This window comes from Sinohyriopsis cumingii, chromosome 13 (assembly GCF_028554795.1).
Source record: "Sinohyriopsis cumingii isolate HCF-2022 chromosome 13, ASM2855479v2, whole genome shotgun sequence".
NCBI lineage: Eukaryota > Metazoa > Mollusca > Bivalvia > Unionida > Unionidae > Sinohyriopsis > Sinohyriopsis cumingii.
Window position 1 is genome coordinate 29,632,854 of NC_142973.1, and position 19,242 is coordinate 29,652,095.

The window sequence follows — 19,242 nt, forward strand, 5'->3', positions numbered from 1 at the left end:
CAAAATATGAAACTTGAGCGGAAGTATCACCTCTGTCCTCGTGGGTTCGAGTCTCGTGCTCGGCCAATGTGTGTGTGTGAGAAAGCTTACCAAAGCTTCTCGTGGGTGTTACCAGGATGCTTCTGTTATGTAGAACCTATCAAGTGCCGAAAAATGGCGTTAAACCTACAACATTTTGAAAAGTTCAGGCCCATATATGCCAGTGCATAATGTGCTAGCAGATCAGGGTGTATACTGAACATTCGTAATCAAATGTTTAGTACGAACAGGAAAGTCCCTAAACTGCCAACACATTTTACGTTAGTACATCTGGGTCTTCACTGACTCATGTTGGGTGACTGTAACGTATGGCATGTACCATTAGAACCAACTAAACTGTCTTTAATAATTTTCGAGTTATTATTCATGGTGATATGTGAACCGGCTGAGCCCGGCAGGACTGTTTTGTTTTCAACACTCAGACTGTTTACCAAGATTCCAGTAATAAAACTACTACTCTAATATTCTTTTCAAACGGAGAAAAAACAACACATTATTTCACCATAAACGACTTCAGATGAACCAGTCAGAATATTAAAATTAGGCAGGGTATTCCTATGTTTTACCACTCAAACATAAACAGCACTTAATAAATGAACTTTAAACACACAATTTAAACATAGTCAGTATAGCATATAGTATAGAGTGCAGTGACATCTTTCACTATTCATAGGAATACCGTATGGTTTCAGACCTCCACTATACTTATATAGTGACACGCTTATAAGTGTTATGATAAGATGTGTTCATCTAAATATCACAGTTCTTGTCCCTAAGTTCTTAATATGGAAAGTCAGTACCGTCTACCATATCCACATTACATCACCACTTGTGATCTGTATAGTTGCATCTCTTATTGATTTTCTACAAAAAAGTCAAGTATGCCATGCCATATTTTTATATATATCCTAACCGTTACGTAAATATTTGATGTTGCAACGATTGCTAAGCAGGCATTGATTTTCAAGTTTTGCATTCAAGCAGGGTGTTAACAGCTATATTAAACCAATGATAATACATGTAAGTGCTTTGCGGAAAATACCTGATGTTACTAAGAAATTAATTTGCAGGTGATCAAACGGGGTCATTTTTTTATTATCATACATTAACAGTATTTGCACGATGTGAGAAGTGCTGTGAAATAGGATACGTTTATAACAAATGACAGCTAACTAACTGTGGAGTTTAGGCTACTCAAGTTAAGTGAATATATGTACTTGATACGGTATAGAATATCTGATCAAATTACGCAGGTGTAATGAACAGTTTTAGCTGTAGATATAGGAATCAAAATAGACGCAATTTCAACGCTAAAAAACATTATGTGCAAATTAGAATTTAAGATATTGACATGTCTCGGCATGGTAATGAGGTACCGCAGTTTATCGAACTGAAATCTAAGATCTGTGAATTAAAGTGTAATTAATATTTTAGATGACAGGAACTGTAATATCATTGTCATATCACTAATGCAAAGTGGTGCATAAAAAACGTCAATAGAAATGTCTCACTGGGCTATTTTATAACCAAAGTTAGTTTTGTGTTGTTTTGAAGTTTTGTTTTTCTCTTTACATATTTTCAGAACTTACTTGTAATATCCAATATATACCTTGTATTGTGCTGACGTGTCATTAAATCATCTACATTCATACATACTGTTACAGGGCATAACAATGCAATAAAAATTATGATATTCTTGACAAATGAAATATACCAAATGTAGTAAAAATAAACCCATTTTCTTTTTACTTATTTAAGTTCAAGTGTTCACAGCATATTTAAAAAGTTCTTTATTATAACCTGTGACCTGGAAAGTGATATCATGCACTAAAAATCAAAGAACTTGTTGTTGTTGTTGTAGGGTTTAACGCCATTTTTCAGCCCACGAGCGGCCAGTATTAATGGTGGAGGAAGAACTCGGGAAATCCTCAGAAAGAACCACCGACCCTCGAGAAGCTACTGGCAAGCTTTCCCACATACCCACATAGGCTGAATCTGAGACTCGAACACACGCAGACAGAGGTGAGATGGCAGTGATCCGTAACGGAGAGCGCTTTAGACTACTCGGTCACTTGGCCCCAAGAACTTGTCTCTGACAATGTGAAGATATAATTACACGTTAAGCTTAGTTAAATTTTTAATTAATATTAGTTTTGTGTGGTGGTGTTGTTAGGGGAATTGAAGTTACTAAACTACCGTAATTAAGGATTTTTTTCTTCTAATATACACTATAACAACAAACTAGGTTTAATAAAAGTCGGTTGAAACTTGTTTGTAGAAATGAAGAAACAACTTAGTCAAGTCCATTCACTTTAAAATCAAGGTCGGAGTACTGACTATCAACCTGACCTTCAGAATGCACTCAAGTACACGGTCCAGTCAAAATTCGCTAAAGCGTGTACAAGTATTTGTGTTTATAGAATTAATCAAATACAAAAATGAAAGCAATTACATCAGGCTTTAACCCAAGGTCAGTCAAATCTGGCATTTAAAACACTTTCTAAAAGTAAGGATTTGTTCGTGGCCCGATCTATGCAAGTCTCATTGAGAACCAACTAAATATCTCAAGAAGTGTTTTAGTACAATCTCGTGTCACTGCTACCATTCAGGTAAAAATGAGTAGAGATAAGATTTTCGAGATCGTCACTATAGTGAGGTCACATGAGTACCAATTTTGGTTTGGAACCAGCGTGTTTTATTGAAACCCCATGAAATGTAGCCATAAGATTTTTTAGGACAGCCCTTGAGGAAGCCATTTTGGAGTTGAGATCATTGTCATGTCAACATTGGAAAAGCTATATAATGCAAGTATGAAGCAGGCTTTTATGTGGATTTTTTTTAATGTGTCGGTATGACATCCATTCGGATGTATTAGACACTACGAGATTTTTTTTCTTCAAATTTGTGGAGGTCATATTTTTATCATTTTTATTTAGGATCAGCTACATATAGTGAGTGAGTGAGGTTTTGGTGAAAACTCCATCTCAATACGACCATCCATTCATTATGAGCAGTGATAACAAGACTTTCAGATTGGCCGCCATTGATCAGCACCAGTCTTATTAAGGACGAAATAGTGAAAACCCTTTGTCACGAGGACTCTTAATTCAGGATATATAGAGATAACAAAAATACCAATATAGCCACTATTAGAATGTCACCGGCTTTATGTAACCTTTGACGGTTAGCGAGTATCAGAAGCAATGTTTATGCAATGTAATTACCTTGAGGGGTCACTACTTTTTAGGCTCCATATGAAAACATTAAATCACTCATCTAATTTCTATACGCATTTACTTGTACAAACAACACTTAACCTGTTGAGGGTAACCTGTCACAATATAGGATGTACAAGTCATTAATATGTAAAGTTTACCACTGACTAAACATTTCTTCCAACCGCTCTAGTCAGAAAAGGCCTTCTGTGAAAGATAGAATGCATATAGCATGGACAAATTCATATGGTCATAAGCTAAACAATAATATTCAACTTATATTAGTAAAACATACATGCAACAGTGACCTTATTTGGTTGTAATATCACAGTACAACAGATGCGTCCAGTTCTCGTGTTTTACCACTCAAACATGAACAGCACTTAATAAATGAACTTTAAACACACAATTTAAACATAGTCAGTATAGCATATAGTATAGAATGCAGTGACATCTTTCAGCTAATAACGTAATACTTGTCAAGACATATCCCCTCAGCAAGTTTATTACATGCCAAAAATGTAGGTACACATGAGCTGAACGCACAAAAGTTCCACAGATTAAATTTAGTGTCTTCAAATCCTACATAGAGGACTAATAACCATCGCGCATGTGTGTAGGAAAGTGCCGTTGTAATCTTGTTATATGTAGCAGTTGCTTTTGTTTCTGTTTAGTCTGTTGCAAATAATATAATGGTAATTTCATCACAAATGAGGTGGTAAATATTTTGTTCATATTTCAGTGCTGTAAAACGTATATACCTGTGTTATGTACATATATACTGTGTGTTTAACTTTTGTCTATGATTGTAGCTTGTACTTTAAAATAATGGTCATTTGTAAACAGGGCGTTTATATGACTAACTTTTGTACATGATTATAGGTTGTAAATGACGTGTTGACATAACTTTTGTTCAGGACATTCTAGAAACAGACTTGTTTACTCAGCAAGAGTTCAAGATCAGTCTTGGTTACAGTTAGACTAGATTTTTCCGTTTGAAATCTTTACATTATATTACATTATAGGTTAAGTGAGAGTATGTATAAATATGATTTGCTAAACAAATAATGCATTCTTGTTTTATTCAATGTATGAATCCTTTTTTTTTTTATCTGAATCAAGTTTTGTTCAGATATAATTGGAAAGGAATTATTTATTTAAATTAATGATTGGAATTGGAGTTAATGACAACTCATTCAAAGACAATCTTGACTGTATCATCGTGGTACATCAGCACATTCGAGAATATTGAAATTCATTCAGAACATTTTATAATTTTGGACTTATGATGGACAGTTAGGATTATCTGGGATTTTATAATTTTGGACTTATGATGGACAGTTAGGATTATCTGGGATTTTATAATTTTGGACTTATGATGGACAGTTAGGATTATCTGGGATTTTATAATTTTGGACTTATGGTGGACAGTTAGGATTATCTGGGATTTTGTTCACAATACTGTTAGTGTTCCTTCAATTTTCACTTTCTATTGTAGAGAAATGCAATGTTTGTTGATTTAGTAAACTTGTTGGTTTCACTTCTTTCTGATACATGGTTTAAGACCTAGAGTCGTAACACCTGATATACAACTAAAAGTTCGCTTTACTGCCTCAATAATGCGTTATTTAATTAATACAAATCTTCTGAATGAACAGAGTAAAATCCACATCATGGACCAGTGAGTGTTATTAAATGAACGATGAAAAGGTTATATATGTGGTCAAGATTATGGAATTATTCTTTGTTTCGACTCTGACCGAATTAATATTGGAAAATGTTGAAAATATTTTTTATTCTGTGATAATAGAACCAAATGACTAGCAACACAATACCGATGTGGTAGATCCCTATCAACATGCTAATGTTGAATGTACGCATGACACAATGATAGATGAAGCGATCTATTTCATTTAGGCTTCAGTTGTACAGTCTTTTCTTACTGGCATTTGTTTATTTTTATACAGAGAACAATAGAAAAAATGGGAGTTACCTCCCATGTCATTTCATTGAATCAATGTTATAACTATGCCCCTTGGATAACATAAGGTGCAAAAAAATCGTCTGATCAAATGCAGCGAAAAAGAGAAAGCTGATGAAATTATTGTTATTATTATCAACGTAGTGCAACTGTGTAATTTTTTGTTTGGTGCTCAACACTGATGTTTGTGAAAGCTTACAGTTATTTACAAAACAAACCATGTCATTAGATTGAGCATGACTGATCTCAGACCCTTATAATTTACAATATCTTGTTGTTAAGGACACTAACTTATGCTTATAATCACTTCCTTGCCAACGATTTTGGGAGAAAGATTTATAGGTTACTACATTTTTATGGGAATGTCAACGAGTTTTTCTTAACAATGCTATACGATGCACTTATGTTTCTTTTCTGTCAATGATTGTTTTGAATCTTAATGTGGGAAAAATATTATTATATTAAGTGAACTTCTCAAAAATATACAGCATTAAATATTGTTTACACAGGAAATATCACATTCATTTCATTTTGAGTGCAGTAAGTAGAAAGTGATTTCTGTTGGAAATGCAGTCTAAATTGTATTGGATACCATATCATGGTTTTGTGGATAACTTTTTAGAACCCATTTAATTCTGATTAGCAGAAATAAATAGGAAAGTACGGTTTGAAGAAATTCAAGATGCAGAAAGGTAAGTATATTTATCGACGTTGTTATTACAGCTTAAAGAGAGAAAAATCAGCATACAATAAACATCGTTTTGACGGCTCAGTGGTTGGTTCATGATGTGGCCGTTCATTCTTTCGTTATGCCATCAATCTCTTAGACGCTGTTTCACCTAGAACCTTATTTCACATGTGCATTAGAATTAATAAATATATACATCTCAACCATTCCCAAAGTAGATCACTGTGATATAATTTAAATTTTAGATGCTCATGTGACTTTTTCTATTTGCCATCATACAATTCTGTATATTGCCGACAAATTTAGCTGTGCTCCTGCTGGCGAGGAGATTCGTGTTAGTACAGACTTTGTTTGCATTACCAATTCACTGGAAAGAAACCTCAGATTTATCGTCACAGAGAGAGAGAGAGAGAGAGAGAGAGAGAGAGAGAGAGAGAGAGAGAGGGACAGAGAGAGCACGAAGAAGGAGCAGTGTTAGGACATCAAGACTTGGTAGTACAAAGAAATCACGATCAAGTGGCAGGAAAGGAAACAAATAGCAACTTGTGGTAATGATGAGATAATCGCGATAAAATCCTATGTCAGTTTGTGCAGACTATAGTTTAGGTCACAAAATATAGGACACCGCTATCATTTTTAAAGAATATTTTAGAAATGCAATTTTCTTCAACAAAACTATGATTTGATGTAACTTGGGGAAGAGGATGACATATATTTAGAAAATGTAAGAAAACTAGATGATAAATGAAATGGCCAGGTCCTGGAATCAGGAACTTGTGTAATGTCCTTTATCAAATTACAGATACATATTTCATTTTACCCTCTCCTATTTTGATACTGTACACACTGAGATGTCTCATAGTTTTCAAGCATTATAACAGCGATAAACATGCATATTTGTATGTTGAAGCCGGTCAATAAAGAATATTTAAAAGACCACACAATGTTATCCTTTTTGGAGAGCTTAGATGCAACAGACAAATAAATGGGTCTATAAACGTGTCTTTATGAGCAGGTTGTCTGATTATTGATGTATTTCCCAAAGCATGTTTTGCTAAAATAGGAGAAATAAAATCTTACATTTATTACCTTTGTATTGAAATATATACACTTACTCCCACGTTTTGTGAGACAATGCTTATTTAGATCACTTCATAGATTCAGTCTGACACAGGATGTCATTTAAGATCATCAGTTTAACTTTGATTGTTTAGCAAAAAGTTACAATAAATTAAAAGTACACTCAAATGCCATCTCAGTGGTACTGCAGCATTGTACAACTAGTCTTGTACACTGAGCGCAGGGCTGTCAGAATGGTAGATCTTGGCAAGCAAATTTTGAATTCGGATAGCCCTATCGGCTATTACATGTCTCAACAATTTCTATTAAAAAAACCCCAGAAACTATTACAATGGAAGCAGTTCAAATTGGATTAATAATACTACCAATTAATATAACTATTATCATCGAAAAGGAAAGTCTTTAATTGGATGGATTCCATATAAAAGAGACTTCAAATGTGAATTAGAGCTGGGCTATAAAAGTTCTTTCCATATTATCTTGTATTTTACCAGACCATTGTTTATTGTGTGATATGTGAGCTAGAGAAAACCTGACAACTTTAAGACCCTGTTTTGTAAGGTCTGGCAGTTGACGGAAATCTGAAAACTGTCAGACCCTGCATAATGAGATTTAGGAGTTGGAGGAAAATTTAAAGACTGTCAGATTCTGTTTTGTATGGTATCCAAGTTGGAGGGAACCTGAAAACTGTCGGATCGTACATTGTGTGGTCTTGTAGTTGGAGAAAATCTAAAAACTGTCAGATCTTTCTTTGTGAGGTCTGGGAGAATATAAACCTAAAACCTGTTACACCCTACTACACTTTGCGATTTGTGAAAACTGTCGGACCTTACATTAGGTAAGTTTTGAGTTGGAAGAAACATAAAAACTCTCCCACACTTTATTGTGAGGTCTATGTGTTTAACAAAACAAAACAAGAAGAAGAAAGAAACACACCCACACCCACAACAACAACGAACTGTTAGACCTTACACTGTATGGTCTGTGAGTTGGAGGAAACCCCAGAAGTGTCAGACCCTGCATTATGCTTTCTGTAAATTGGAGGAAACCTAAAAGTCCCATATCATTCATTGTGATGCCTGCGAGTTGAATAAACCTAAAAGTCATGAGACGCTTCATTATGAAGTCTGGGAAACGGAAGAAACGTAAAAACTGTTAGACCCTGCATTGTGTGCTCTGCATGTTGGAGAAAACTTAAGCCTCTCAGACCTTTCATTCTGAGCTACAAGAAACTTAAAATCCGTCGGACTCTTCACTGTGAGGTCTGTAATTTGGAAGAAACCTAAAAATGGTCAGACTCATCATTGTGAGGTCTGGTAGTTGAACTGAAAACTGTCGGACCCTTCATTGTGTGGTCTGTGAGTTGAAGCAAACCCCCAAACTGTCTGACTCTGCAATGTGCTGTCTTTCAGTTCATTTGGAGTACGCCTGGGAACGGTTATGCCTTACACTGTGTGATCGAAGAATTGGAGGAAGTCTAAAAAGTGAAAGACCCTTTATTGCGAGCTCTGGGAGTTGAAAGAAACCTAACACCTGTGAGAACGGGAGTTGAAGTAAAGCTGAAAATTGTTGGACATTTTATTGTGTGGTGTCATACATTTCTGTCAATTTGAAGACCGGTTTATGTCCACATTCTTCTGCGAACAGAAACCAGTTTATCTACCTCTGTAAGTTAGCATTTAAACCACGCTTGTGTATAGGGTGGATTGCATGCTATAGGTTAACTACCCCCCTTCACCCCTACCCCTATACGTCCTCTATGAACAGAGCAATACCGTAAATTTTACTTAGTTTTGTTGATACTGTTGATGTCTTGGGGTTTTAGCCATTTTTCGAGTTATGATATATTATACATGACATAACAAACCCTTGTGGTGGCAAATTGGCTATATTCAGACAAACGAGACCATTTTTTTCCCACCAATTCCTTTCGTGACTCGAATCGAAAACTATCCGCCACAATGTTCAACGAAAACAAAATATTCCAGAAGGCGGGGATACAAAAGTTTTCACACGATCGCAACCAATCAGTAAAGAGAATAATATGACTGGGTGGGACATCATGCTACATGTCTGCGGTATGATGCCCCAGTGCTAGAAATCACTATAAATTGCCACACTGCAGACATCGTAGCAATATGACTGAAAAATTGTTAAAACTACATTAAAAATCCTAATCACACACACACAAACTGGCGTTTTGGCGCGTTCTCGGCATTTAACTATGCCTTGGTGACCATCGTGAATTCTTTCTACGATTTCTTTTTGAAGTGATTCTGGTACAACCAGGCGTGAACCTTTCATTAAAAGACCATTTTGAATTGTAAATTAAGCTTTATCTGCCCAGTACGATTGAAATGTTCCGTCATAGACGGATTTCTCTGGCCACCACTTTTCACAGAATTGTACAAGTTTTTGCAAATTGAATCATTTCGCTATTCAAACTTTATTTGTTCAAGTCGAGTATCTGATGCAGTCAAATTACTAACTAAGAAATCAACATAGGCGTTAGTTTCAGCCTGAAACTCTCGGTCACTCTCAGAGTGATAAGTTAAAGGTGCTCTGGATACAGCATCGGCAGTTAATAGATTTTTGCTAGCAACATGAACTATATTAAAGTTGAATCTCATCAAACGCGTTCTAAAGTGTTGAATTCTAGGGGGTAAATCTCCCACGATTTTTGTGCTCATTAGTGGTACTAATGGCTTATGGTCAGTTTCAAGTTTGAATTGTGACCCAGTTAAACAGCCACTGAAGCGTTCACGTGCCAAAGTGATTGCAAGGGCCTCTTTTTCTATTTGAAAATAGCTTTGTTCAGTTTCTGACATAATTTGCGATGCGAACACCACTGGTCTCCAATTGCTACCGTGCTTCTGCCGTAGCACAGCACCTAGTCCAAATCAAGATGCATCTACAGCTACAACTATTTCTATATTTTGATCATAGTGTGCTAAAGTTGGTGAAGATATCATTTCTTTCTTGATATCTCTAAAAGCTTGTTCTTGATCTGGACCCCAAGTCCACGAGTTTTTACCTTTCAAAAGCTCACGTAATGGTTTTGATTTTTCTGCCAAATTTCGAATAAATTTGCCAAGATGATTTGCCATACCGAGAAATCGTCGTATCTCTATTACGCATTTCGGAGTTTCCATTTCAGTTATAGCTTTGACTTTTTCCCGATCAGGTCGGCAACCATTTTTATCAACATGCCCAAGAAACCAAATGGATGGTCTCGAAAATCCAACTTTTCAGCGTTCAAAGTAACGTCGGCCTTTTGAATTGATGTAATGATCATTTCTAGTCTTTCGTCATGCTGTTTCTGCGTTTCCCCAAAAATAAGAAAATCGTCCATGTGAGAGAGTGTTCAGCCATATCGCTCCAGATTTCTGACAGCCTTTTCTGAAAAATTTCAGGCGCGGAACTGATTCCGAATTTAAGGCGATTAAAATTAAACCTACCAAAAGGAGTAATGAAAGTTGTAAGGCAGCGTGAATCTTCTGACAGGTTTATTTGCCAAAAAGCCTGAGTTTGCATCATGTTTGGTGAAAAACTTTGCACCTGCTAGTTTTGCAAAGGAATCTTCAACTGATGGTAGTGGGTTGTTCTCTCTTTTAACTGATTCATTCACGTTAGTTAGATCCACGCAAATTCTTACCGTACCCTTTGGTTTTGGAACAACCATTACCGCGCACCACTCAGTGGGCTCATCTACTTTTGAAATAACACCCATTTTTTCCATTCTGTCGGACTTCTCTTGGTCTGTATTCAATAAAGGGATACGAACCTTTCTTGGGGTAGATAAGCCATAAGGTTCGGCATTTTTGTCCAGAGTTATGTTATAGAACGATTCTGTTTTCCCCAAGACCATTAAATAAATTTGGGAATTTCTCGCGATAATCCCTATCTAAATTTAAGGATTTATCGTGAATTTTGCTTGCATTTTGTGAGTTTTTATCTGAGGCATTTACTGAGGATATATTTACCTGTTCAGTAATCTTGAGAGTCTGAATCGCGGGCCTGCCCAAGAGTGCCTGATTCAGTCCCTTTACAACAAATGTTTTGTACACTGAACGCATTGTTCGATTCCAGTCTACATGTAAATTTTCTCAGCACTTTAAGTACAGAGTTTCCAGGTCCATACAGTTTTCGATCAGCCTTTGATAGTTTCTGATCTCCGATTTTTCGTAAATCCTTCTCAGGAATTACAGTCACAATAGCCCCAGTATCAATCTTGAATAAAAGTGAAGGGTCGTTCAATCTCACACGCGTTATCCACGACTTACCTTTCTTCGTGCTAATAGTCTATATAAATCCAGGTTCAGCTCTCGATTCTATTGTGCGAACTGTTTATTTTGACAGGCAGCATTTTGCATAGTGTCCTCTTTTCTTACACTTGTAGCATTCTGCTTCTCTTGCTGGACATTGGTCTCAAGAATGATTAACTTTATTTCCACATCTCATGCATCCTTTGCTGCCGACACTATTCTGTTGAACCTTTGGGATTTTATGTTTCTGTTTCCCATATTTCAGTGAAGACGATTTTACTACATCTATTGCAGTCATTCGTTCTCCAGTTGCTCACAGAGTTAATTGTTACTTTATCACAGCCTCATTTTGTCAAGCTTGACTAACAGCAGACTCTAGAGAGTTAGATTTGCATCTAACTGCAATTTTTTCTGACAGTTTTGAATCTCGCAGTCCAACAAGTCAATCTCTGATCATTTCATCATGTAGTGGAACGTAATTACAATTATCTACTAACACATTGAGAGCTGTAACAAAACTGGCCACTATTTCTCCCTCTTCCTGTTTTCTTTGAATACATTCGTATGGAACGTTATTTCCAGTGGTTGAATTGAAGAGTCAAGTTTGCCCGACTTTCTGAGATGAAACCTCGTATTTGTGCATATTGTGAGAAGCTGTGAGCAGTTCGTCTGCTGGTCAAAGTCTAGGCCTAAATTTGGACAACATAATCATTTGTTTTGGGTGCACAAATAGGCGACACAGGACTAAGAAGTCCACTGCCAGACTGAGCAAATATAGCAGATGGGACAAATCTCGGGCGGGTAGATCGTTCCGTATAAGGAAGCCTTCTGATTTTCTATGCTCCTTTCTGAGGGAAACGTACTCTGTTTACTTCAGCGTTGAACTCCAAACCTTGATGAACAAAATGTGGAGATGGTGGTCCGGGCATGGGTCATTTCCCGGTCATTCAATTGAGTGAAAACCCCCACTGATGCTGAATCCACCTGGGAGTGCCCTGAAATGGTAAACTGTCTTTGTAGGCCAATTTGCTGGAACTTCCTGGCAGTCGTGTGAATGAGTTTATGAAGATATGCATCTTTCAAGTCAACACTGATTGAATAGTCTCCCTCCTGGACTGCTTTAGAACTGTTTGTGGTGTTTCCGTTGTGAACCATGGGGCACGAATGAATTGACTGAGTTTGCTAAGGTTGATGATATGGTCACAAGTGCTGCGTTTGTTGCTATGGGAACCCTGGACAAGAAAGGAGTTGAACTGAAAGTGATAGACTTCCTTGGAAACTACTTGTCTAGTCCATGGGTCGTCGTGGCATATCTTGTACGATTTGGCAATGAAGAATTTGGAGCCTTCCCCCTACCAGGATCTGTGATAAGAGTGGCATGAAGATATAATATTTTAGATAGGGATGCTCTCATCGAGAGAATTGCTGGCAAAAATGATTGCCCTCTCTCTGTCTCTTGTCCAATTTTGTTTAGGAAAATTGTGGTTTTCGATGGTTGTTGATTTGATAGGTCTACTTCACAGTGGCTTGCATGGAATTTTGTTGCTGACTGCTTTGCAAATCCATCTGCTGTAGATAAGACTGTGAGGGAGGAAAATTGGTCTCATTAGCAGCATGTTTGACATTTTTTGTCAACCTGACAATTAAAGAGGAGATTAGATGATAAAGGTTGCAAGCATAACTTGGCCATATCATGCTGTTACAAAAGGTGTAGGTAAAAAGCACTGCATCTTGTTCTGCCAGTTCATAGCCGCTGTTACAGCATTGTCAAGAATATGATGGGCAGCTCTGTGTAAGATACAGGCCATTCTTTAAGTAGATTTCCATGCATGCTCTGTTAGATGGAGTGGAAGAAGAGATACACTGTGTTCTGCCTTTTGAAAGATCACCATAGGTACTAGATCACTATTAATCCTACTAGAGCCCATGGCCACAATGTTGTGCACCAATCTGTTGTGTTTCATTACCAGACTTCTGATCTATGTATACAAAGGATGACTGCTGGGGTATCAAAATGGAAAACTGGTGTGTGCAACTTATAAAACTGCAGAACAAAATTTGAGGGAAGGCTCTCATTGTTTGAAAATGAGTCGGCTGATGCTTGCGTCTTGCAGTTGACAATATAAGTAGCCCAGAATGTCATTAACTCTGTCCGACCATGGAAATAATTTGAAATTAGATTCTTCCAAATTAGATTCTTCCTATTTAGTCAAAAATCAACATTGTACCAGGTAATTCTTGTTGAGTCTTTACACATCAAGTAATATCTAATATGAGAGTATTTGCAAGCAGGGAGTGCCTGGTAGCATTATATGGGATAGACTGATCCCTGGGAGTGCCTGGTAGCATTATATGAGATAGACTGACCCCAGGGAGTGCCTGGTAGCATTATATGGGATAGACTGATCCCTGGGAGTGCCTGGTAGCATTATATGGGATAGACTGATCCCTGGGAGTGCCTGGTAGCATTATATGGGATAGACTGATCCCTGAGAGTGCCTGGTAGCATTATATGGGATAGACTGATCCCCGAGAGTGCCTGTATAACCTGGGTTTGTGAAACTGGACAAAGCTCATTCTTCTGGTGACTGATACTGTATGATTGATTGTGGCCATCACCCATCATAACCAAGGGTATATGGCAAAGTCAAATTGTGACATGACAATGCCATCTTGGTTTGCATGATGTTGTCCAGTTTTTAATATTGAGATGGGACACGGGATATTGATACACGTAGCTGGTCCATAATTGATATGTGAGATGGTAACTGAGACTGTTTGTTTGCTTTACTCCCCTCCCCATGATATGGCATTGAACCTTAGCATGCAAACTGATGACAGTCCTCATCCCTCAAGGTGCACTTCTGCACTTTCCTCTTTAGTACCCCTAATACTGCCACCCATCAACTTCTGTTCATAATAATGCAAGTCTGACATGTATTCATAGATTGGCAACTGGAGTGAGCTACGCGTATATTGTCAACTTGAGTAAGATACAATGGTTGTCAGTCTGGCTAATTTCTAAATCTGTATGACAAAATAGAACAGACAATATAAATTATACAGGTGTAGCATGGCACACATCCTGCTTTATGAACTTCTGAGTGCATATATGGAGCTACACACTATGACAATTACCTGTAAAAGAAAGTAGCTATTAATACTTGTAAAGTGGACACTAAAATGCAAATTCTAATAAAAGCTGCCTGTAGGAAATGACAAATGACTGCCTATACAAGTAAATCATCAAAGCATCACTTATAGTAACTATGAAGTGACGCTATAACTAAACTATGCAATGAAAGCTCACCTGTATGTACCCAACATTGGTAGAAATTATACAGCAATATAATAGAGTTCTCTATTGTATGCACCATACATACACATAAAAATGCATTAAAGCATCATTAATAGTACTTACAAAGTGGACGCTATAACGACCTGCATCCTACAGCTTGGTTAACATCAATTAGAGTGCAGTTATGCTCAAATGCTATGCTACTCATACTGCCCAAGCTCAAATGCTATGGGGGGCCCCGAGTGGCCGAGTGGTCTAAAGCACTCTCTGTTATGGATCACTGCCATCTCACCTCTGTATGTGTGGGTTCGAGTCCAGGATTCAGCCAATGTGGGTATGTGAAAAAGCTTGTCAGTAGCTTCTCATGGGTTGGTGGTTCTTCCCGGGTTCTTCCTCCACCATTAATACTGGCCGCCATGCATAGCCTATTGTGTGCTGAAAAATGACGTTAAACCCAACAACACCAAATGCTATGTTACTCGCACTGCCCAAGCTCAAATGCTATGTTATTCATACTGCCCAAACCATGTGAACCAATTATGTGCAAGACACTCATTTAGACGTGGGTTATTTCTTTATACATAGAGTAAATAACCCATCATATTTAGAATGACTGACCTTTTATTCTTTCCTTCTTTCAATGGTAAAGATAGACAAGATCTTCTCAACGGCTCAATTTGTTTCAGGTACCACATCAAAGCCCATACGGTATCATGTAGCGAACAATTTGTGTAATCAGCATTTAGATAATAAATGTTCTCCTGTATTATTCTGTGTTTCTTGTTCAACCATTTACTGTCCAAAATTTATCAAGTATCTTCAGCCTGATGGATTTATCATGTGTCTATTGTTATTCGAGTCAATGCAATTGTTTGATATCATGTCTATTGTTATTCGAGTCAATGCAATTGCTTGATATTACATCATATTCAAATGGTGTCACTTTTATGCAAAATTTTGGGCTATAAAACACAGTGTGAATATAACAAATTGATATGTAAAACATCAACAGTCCCACTGTGTTTTTCTGCACAAAAATAACAAGTACACCAGCAGATCTACATTTCATAAACTATGGTGAAAAGAATGTTCACACAATGCGGAGTCATTCACACCTTCTTCAACTGTTAAAGGTAATAACCAAGTTTATAACAGTATAGTATATGCAGTGATTGTGAAGGAGAAATAACTGTAATTTTACATATCCATCAATCAGTTTCTTGTCTTGTCATGTGATAATGATAATCAACATAGGATCTTTATTTAAAATTGATCACATGTTGAAGTATATACAGAAACAATGAACCATCAATTGGTAACTTTACATTCACAATTAAAATGCTCGTACAAAGAAAATCTTCAAACGCATCATTAAGTAGTTTGGGTTACAAAAATTAAGAGCCTTTTCACTGAATACAAGTACTGCAGTCCTGACTCAGTGGAGACTAAATCAGCAAAGTTTTCTTTAAAAACCTTTTAAAAATGGATATAGTTCTGGCTGTACCTCAAGACTTCAATATCAGCATTCATAATGGCACCAATACAGCTGTACTATCCCCATCTTTCATGCACTTAAAACACTAACAAAGGTATTGTTCTCTATCCTCTTTTACAACTTAATGCATTGAAAACTTACAGAAGTTAAGCACATGTAGCTACAAGGCTGTTATTAGTTTGGAAGTTATTTGAGGCCTACATATTTTGAATACAATATAGCAATTCCATGTTATGTATACCTTTGGATTTTTTTATCCTATCATGTGAAAAATTGGCAACATATAAAATCTGATATTTTAATACGTACAATAGATATTAAAAGAGAAGACACAAAATACTGTAAATTCAAATCCGACATTTACATCTCTCTTTCTCTCTCTCAAAGTATCCAGTTTTCAAGTTAAGATATTGTTTATTTGTTTGAAGTGAAAATAAAATTAGTCATGATTAACTGTTCCAACAAGTCATTACAGCAGTTTGGAAAACTGGCTAAATATTCAGGCACAGTTTTCAGAATAACACTGAAATATTTCCTAAAGAAAAGTTATTCTGTGTGTTCTAATTCAAATAATTGGACTTTTGATCCTGTCTGGTAAAAAACAAAGCAGAATAAAATGAGAAAATCTAATTGTATAATATAGATTATAGATTAGAATATAAAAACTTATGCAACAAATTAGACTGTTCATTTTCTACCCTCTCTCTCTGTGATTATTCTTTTAAAATTACAATTTGTTGGAAATCTAAGGCAAAGGTCTCATGTTTAGCTACCCTACCCTATAAGAATTTCTTTTGATATATAGGCAAAACACTATTTCAACATCAGAAACCTGATTATATTTTTCATTGTGATTTTACAAGATGCATCTTAAATTGAAACTTCTTTCATCTCCCTTACATAATCATATTTCTTAGTTCATCTGCTAAATTTAAGATATATACATGTATTGCCTTTATTCAGTGGGTTTTTATAATTTCAATCCAAATCACGTCTTTCTCTTCTCATGTGCTTGATCCTTGAAAAAAAGAGAGTTATGCTTTATATAAAGTAAAACAAGATCATAAATCAGTGATTTCTTTACTTTTAATCAAAATGTCATGATATATGAGAAACCTCCATTGTTCGATAATCTTTATTTTATATAATTTCATAACAATGATCGCATAAATATATAGAATCAATGCTGTTATTATATTGTTTCTTTCTTTATACAACACTATTCATGACACTGATCATCTCTCCTCTCTTCCTAACAACTAGTTGAAGCCATGGTTTACTCCTCATCAAAAGGATGAAGTTTAAATGTAATTCTTTCCCAATGAGACATGGCATTCAGAACTATGAGGATTATCTAGGTGTATTATTCTCCTCAATCATTGATAAATGGGTTACCATGTCACATCAAACTTACATCACGACCATTCTGCATAAATAATTCAACTTGTTGAAGTGGCCAACCATTTAAAATCTCCTACATATTAACTTTGTTGCTGCACTTCTGACTGAACATAATTTGGCCCCAGGTTTTTTTCTCCACATTCTGGCTGAATTACAGTATAACAAATGCAGACAACTGTCCACCTATGCCTGTCCTGCTGTCACTAATAAACACTCATTACACTGCATTACACTGTGTAATATCCAAATATAGAAGAGCATGTGATTTGAGAAGATTGAGTGCAATGCTCATATTGTATCTTATAAATTCTGAATCGGAACTTGAGGTATATTATTACCTCCTTGAAGTCTATACACATGAATCACAGTTTCTCCAGGTTCACCATTTTCTGGCAAAACTGTCACCAGTACAAACTGGTCTTCTCCATTCTGAACGCTGAACATCTCTAGTGGAAGCTGAATGTTTGGACCACTGCCTGGCAGGGAAGATGCGACAATCTGAGGCAGACCTTGTGATGTGGTACCAATACTGTCTGGTGTTTCTTGCTGAGCAATTCCTTGTCCTGAATTTCCAGCTGTCACACCCTCACCTTCAACTGTATTAGTACTGTTCACCAAATATGTTTCCAGATGAGGTGTCTGTGGTTTTGGTTCAAGTGTAATTTGTTCTCCAGTCTCAGGCGAAATTGTCACAAACCTAAATTGATTAGTCCCACTCTGAGAATTAGAATCATAACTAGTATTAGTTAAATTCTGTCCCTGCTGTGAATCGATTAAAAATGTTGTTGATGGAACCTGATTAGGTTCTACAATTACTTTTGGCTGAGGACTGACTCTTGTTTCTTTGTCTGAGGAATGAATGCGTCCTTCCCGCATAGTCATTAAAATCTCAAGCAGCTCACCATCAGCATTGGAAATTTTAGTTGCTTTTTTTCTGGAAGGTGTAAAATTAAGTTAAGAATTTTAATACATATAAGTAATGTACTTATCTCACTATTATTTTTTTATAAGTATCAGCATCAGAAGCAAGTATAAATTTTTTGTAAAACATGAAATTCAAAATGACATACCAAGTGGACTGCTGCTGAAAATGGTTTTAGTGCATGCATTCAGATTCAAAGTAACACAAAAATATGAGCTTTTACGTAAACATGCATAAAGATTATAATTTTTCAAAACAAATGTAGAATAGTTTCAAAAAATGTAAATGTGCATAAAGATTACCATTTAATTCCTCAAAATAAAAGTATCAAATATTTAGCAAAACTGCAACTGAAAAAGTACGAATTGCATTTGTAAGCTCTGCTTATGTTTTTTCCTTTTGATGTGCTTTAAGTAAAGGTTTAAAAGTTTGCTTCTGCTGTAATAAAAGAACTCTGTAAGTCAGGTAACTAGTATCGTCCAGTCTCTTATTTTGATGCAGTGTGATATAAGCCCAGTTCTCTCGAGAATCATCACTCAATTACGTTGTGACCACACCATTTCTTTACAGTGGACAGAAAAATTTGTCCAAAATCCTATCATTACAAAGTTGTAAATTGACATTAACGTACTTACTATGAAGAAAATGTACTCATTCACTTTTCCAAAGTCTTATAAAAATTCTCACAAACACCTCCAATGGAGCAAATAAACTTCTCATCATAATGGGCTTCCAGTCAGTTACTTAACATGACATAGCAATGTGACCCAGAGTGGATAAATGCATCAATAACCATTCAGAATTGTGGACTGCCTGTTTTTTTATATTTATGCATAGTTACAAGAATTTTTATTTTAC

General features: G+C 36.2%; 1 protein-coding gene across 2 annotated transcripts in view; it reads right to left on the reverse strand.

Moving 5' to 3' along the window:
- Positions 1–17,129: 17,129 nt before the first annotated feature.
- The window catches only part of LOC149785123 (uncharacterized), a 42,156-nt gene continuing 40,043 nt past the window's right edge, over positions 17,130–19,242 (reverse strand). For both annotated transcript variants that reach the window (XM_089978892.1, XM_089978891.1), the window contains exon 12: positions 17,130–18,396. In XM_089978892.1, coding sequence (XP_089835018.1) covers positions 17,763–18,396 — 634 coding nt within the window. In that variant the 3' untranslated portion in view covers positions 17,130–17,762. The remainder of the gene's footprint in view (positions 18,397–19,242) is intronic.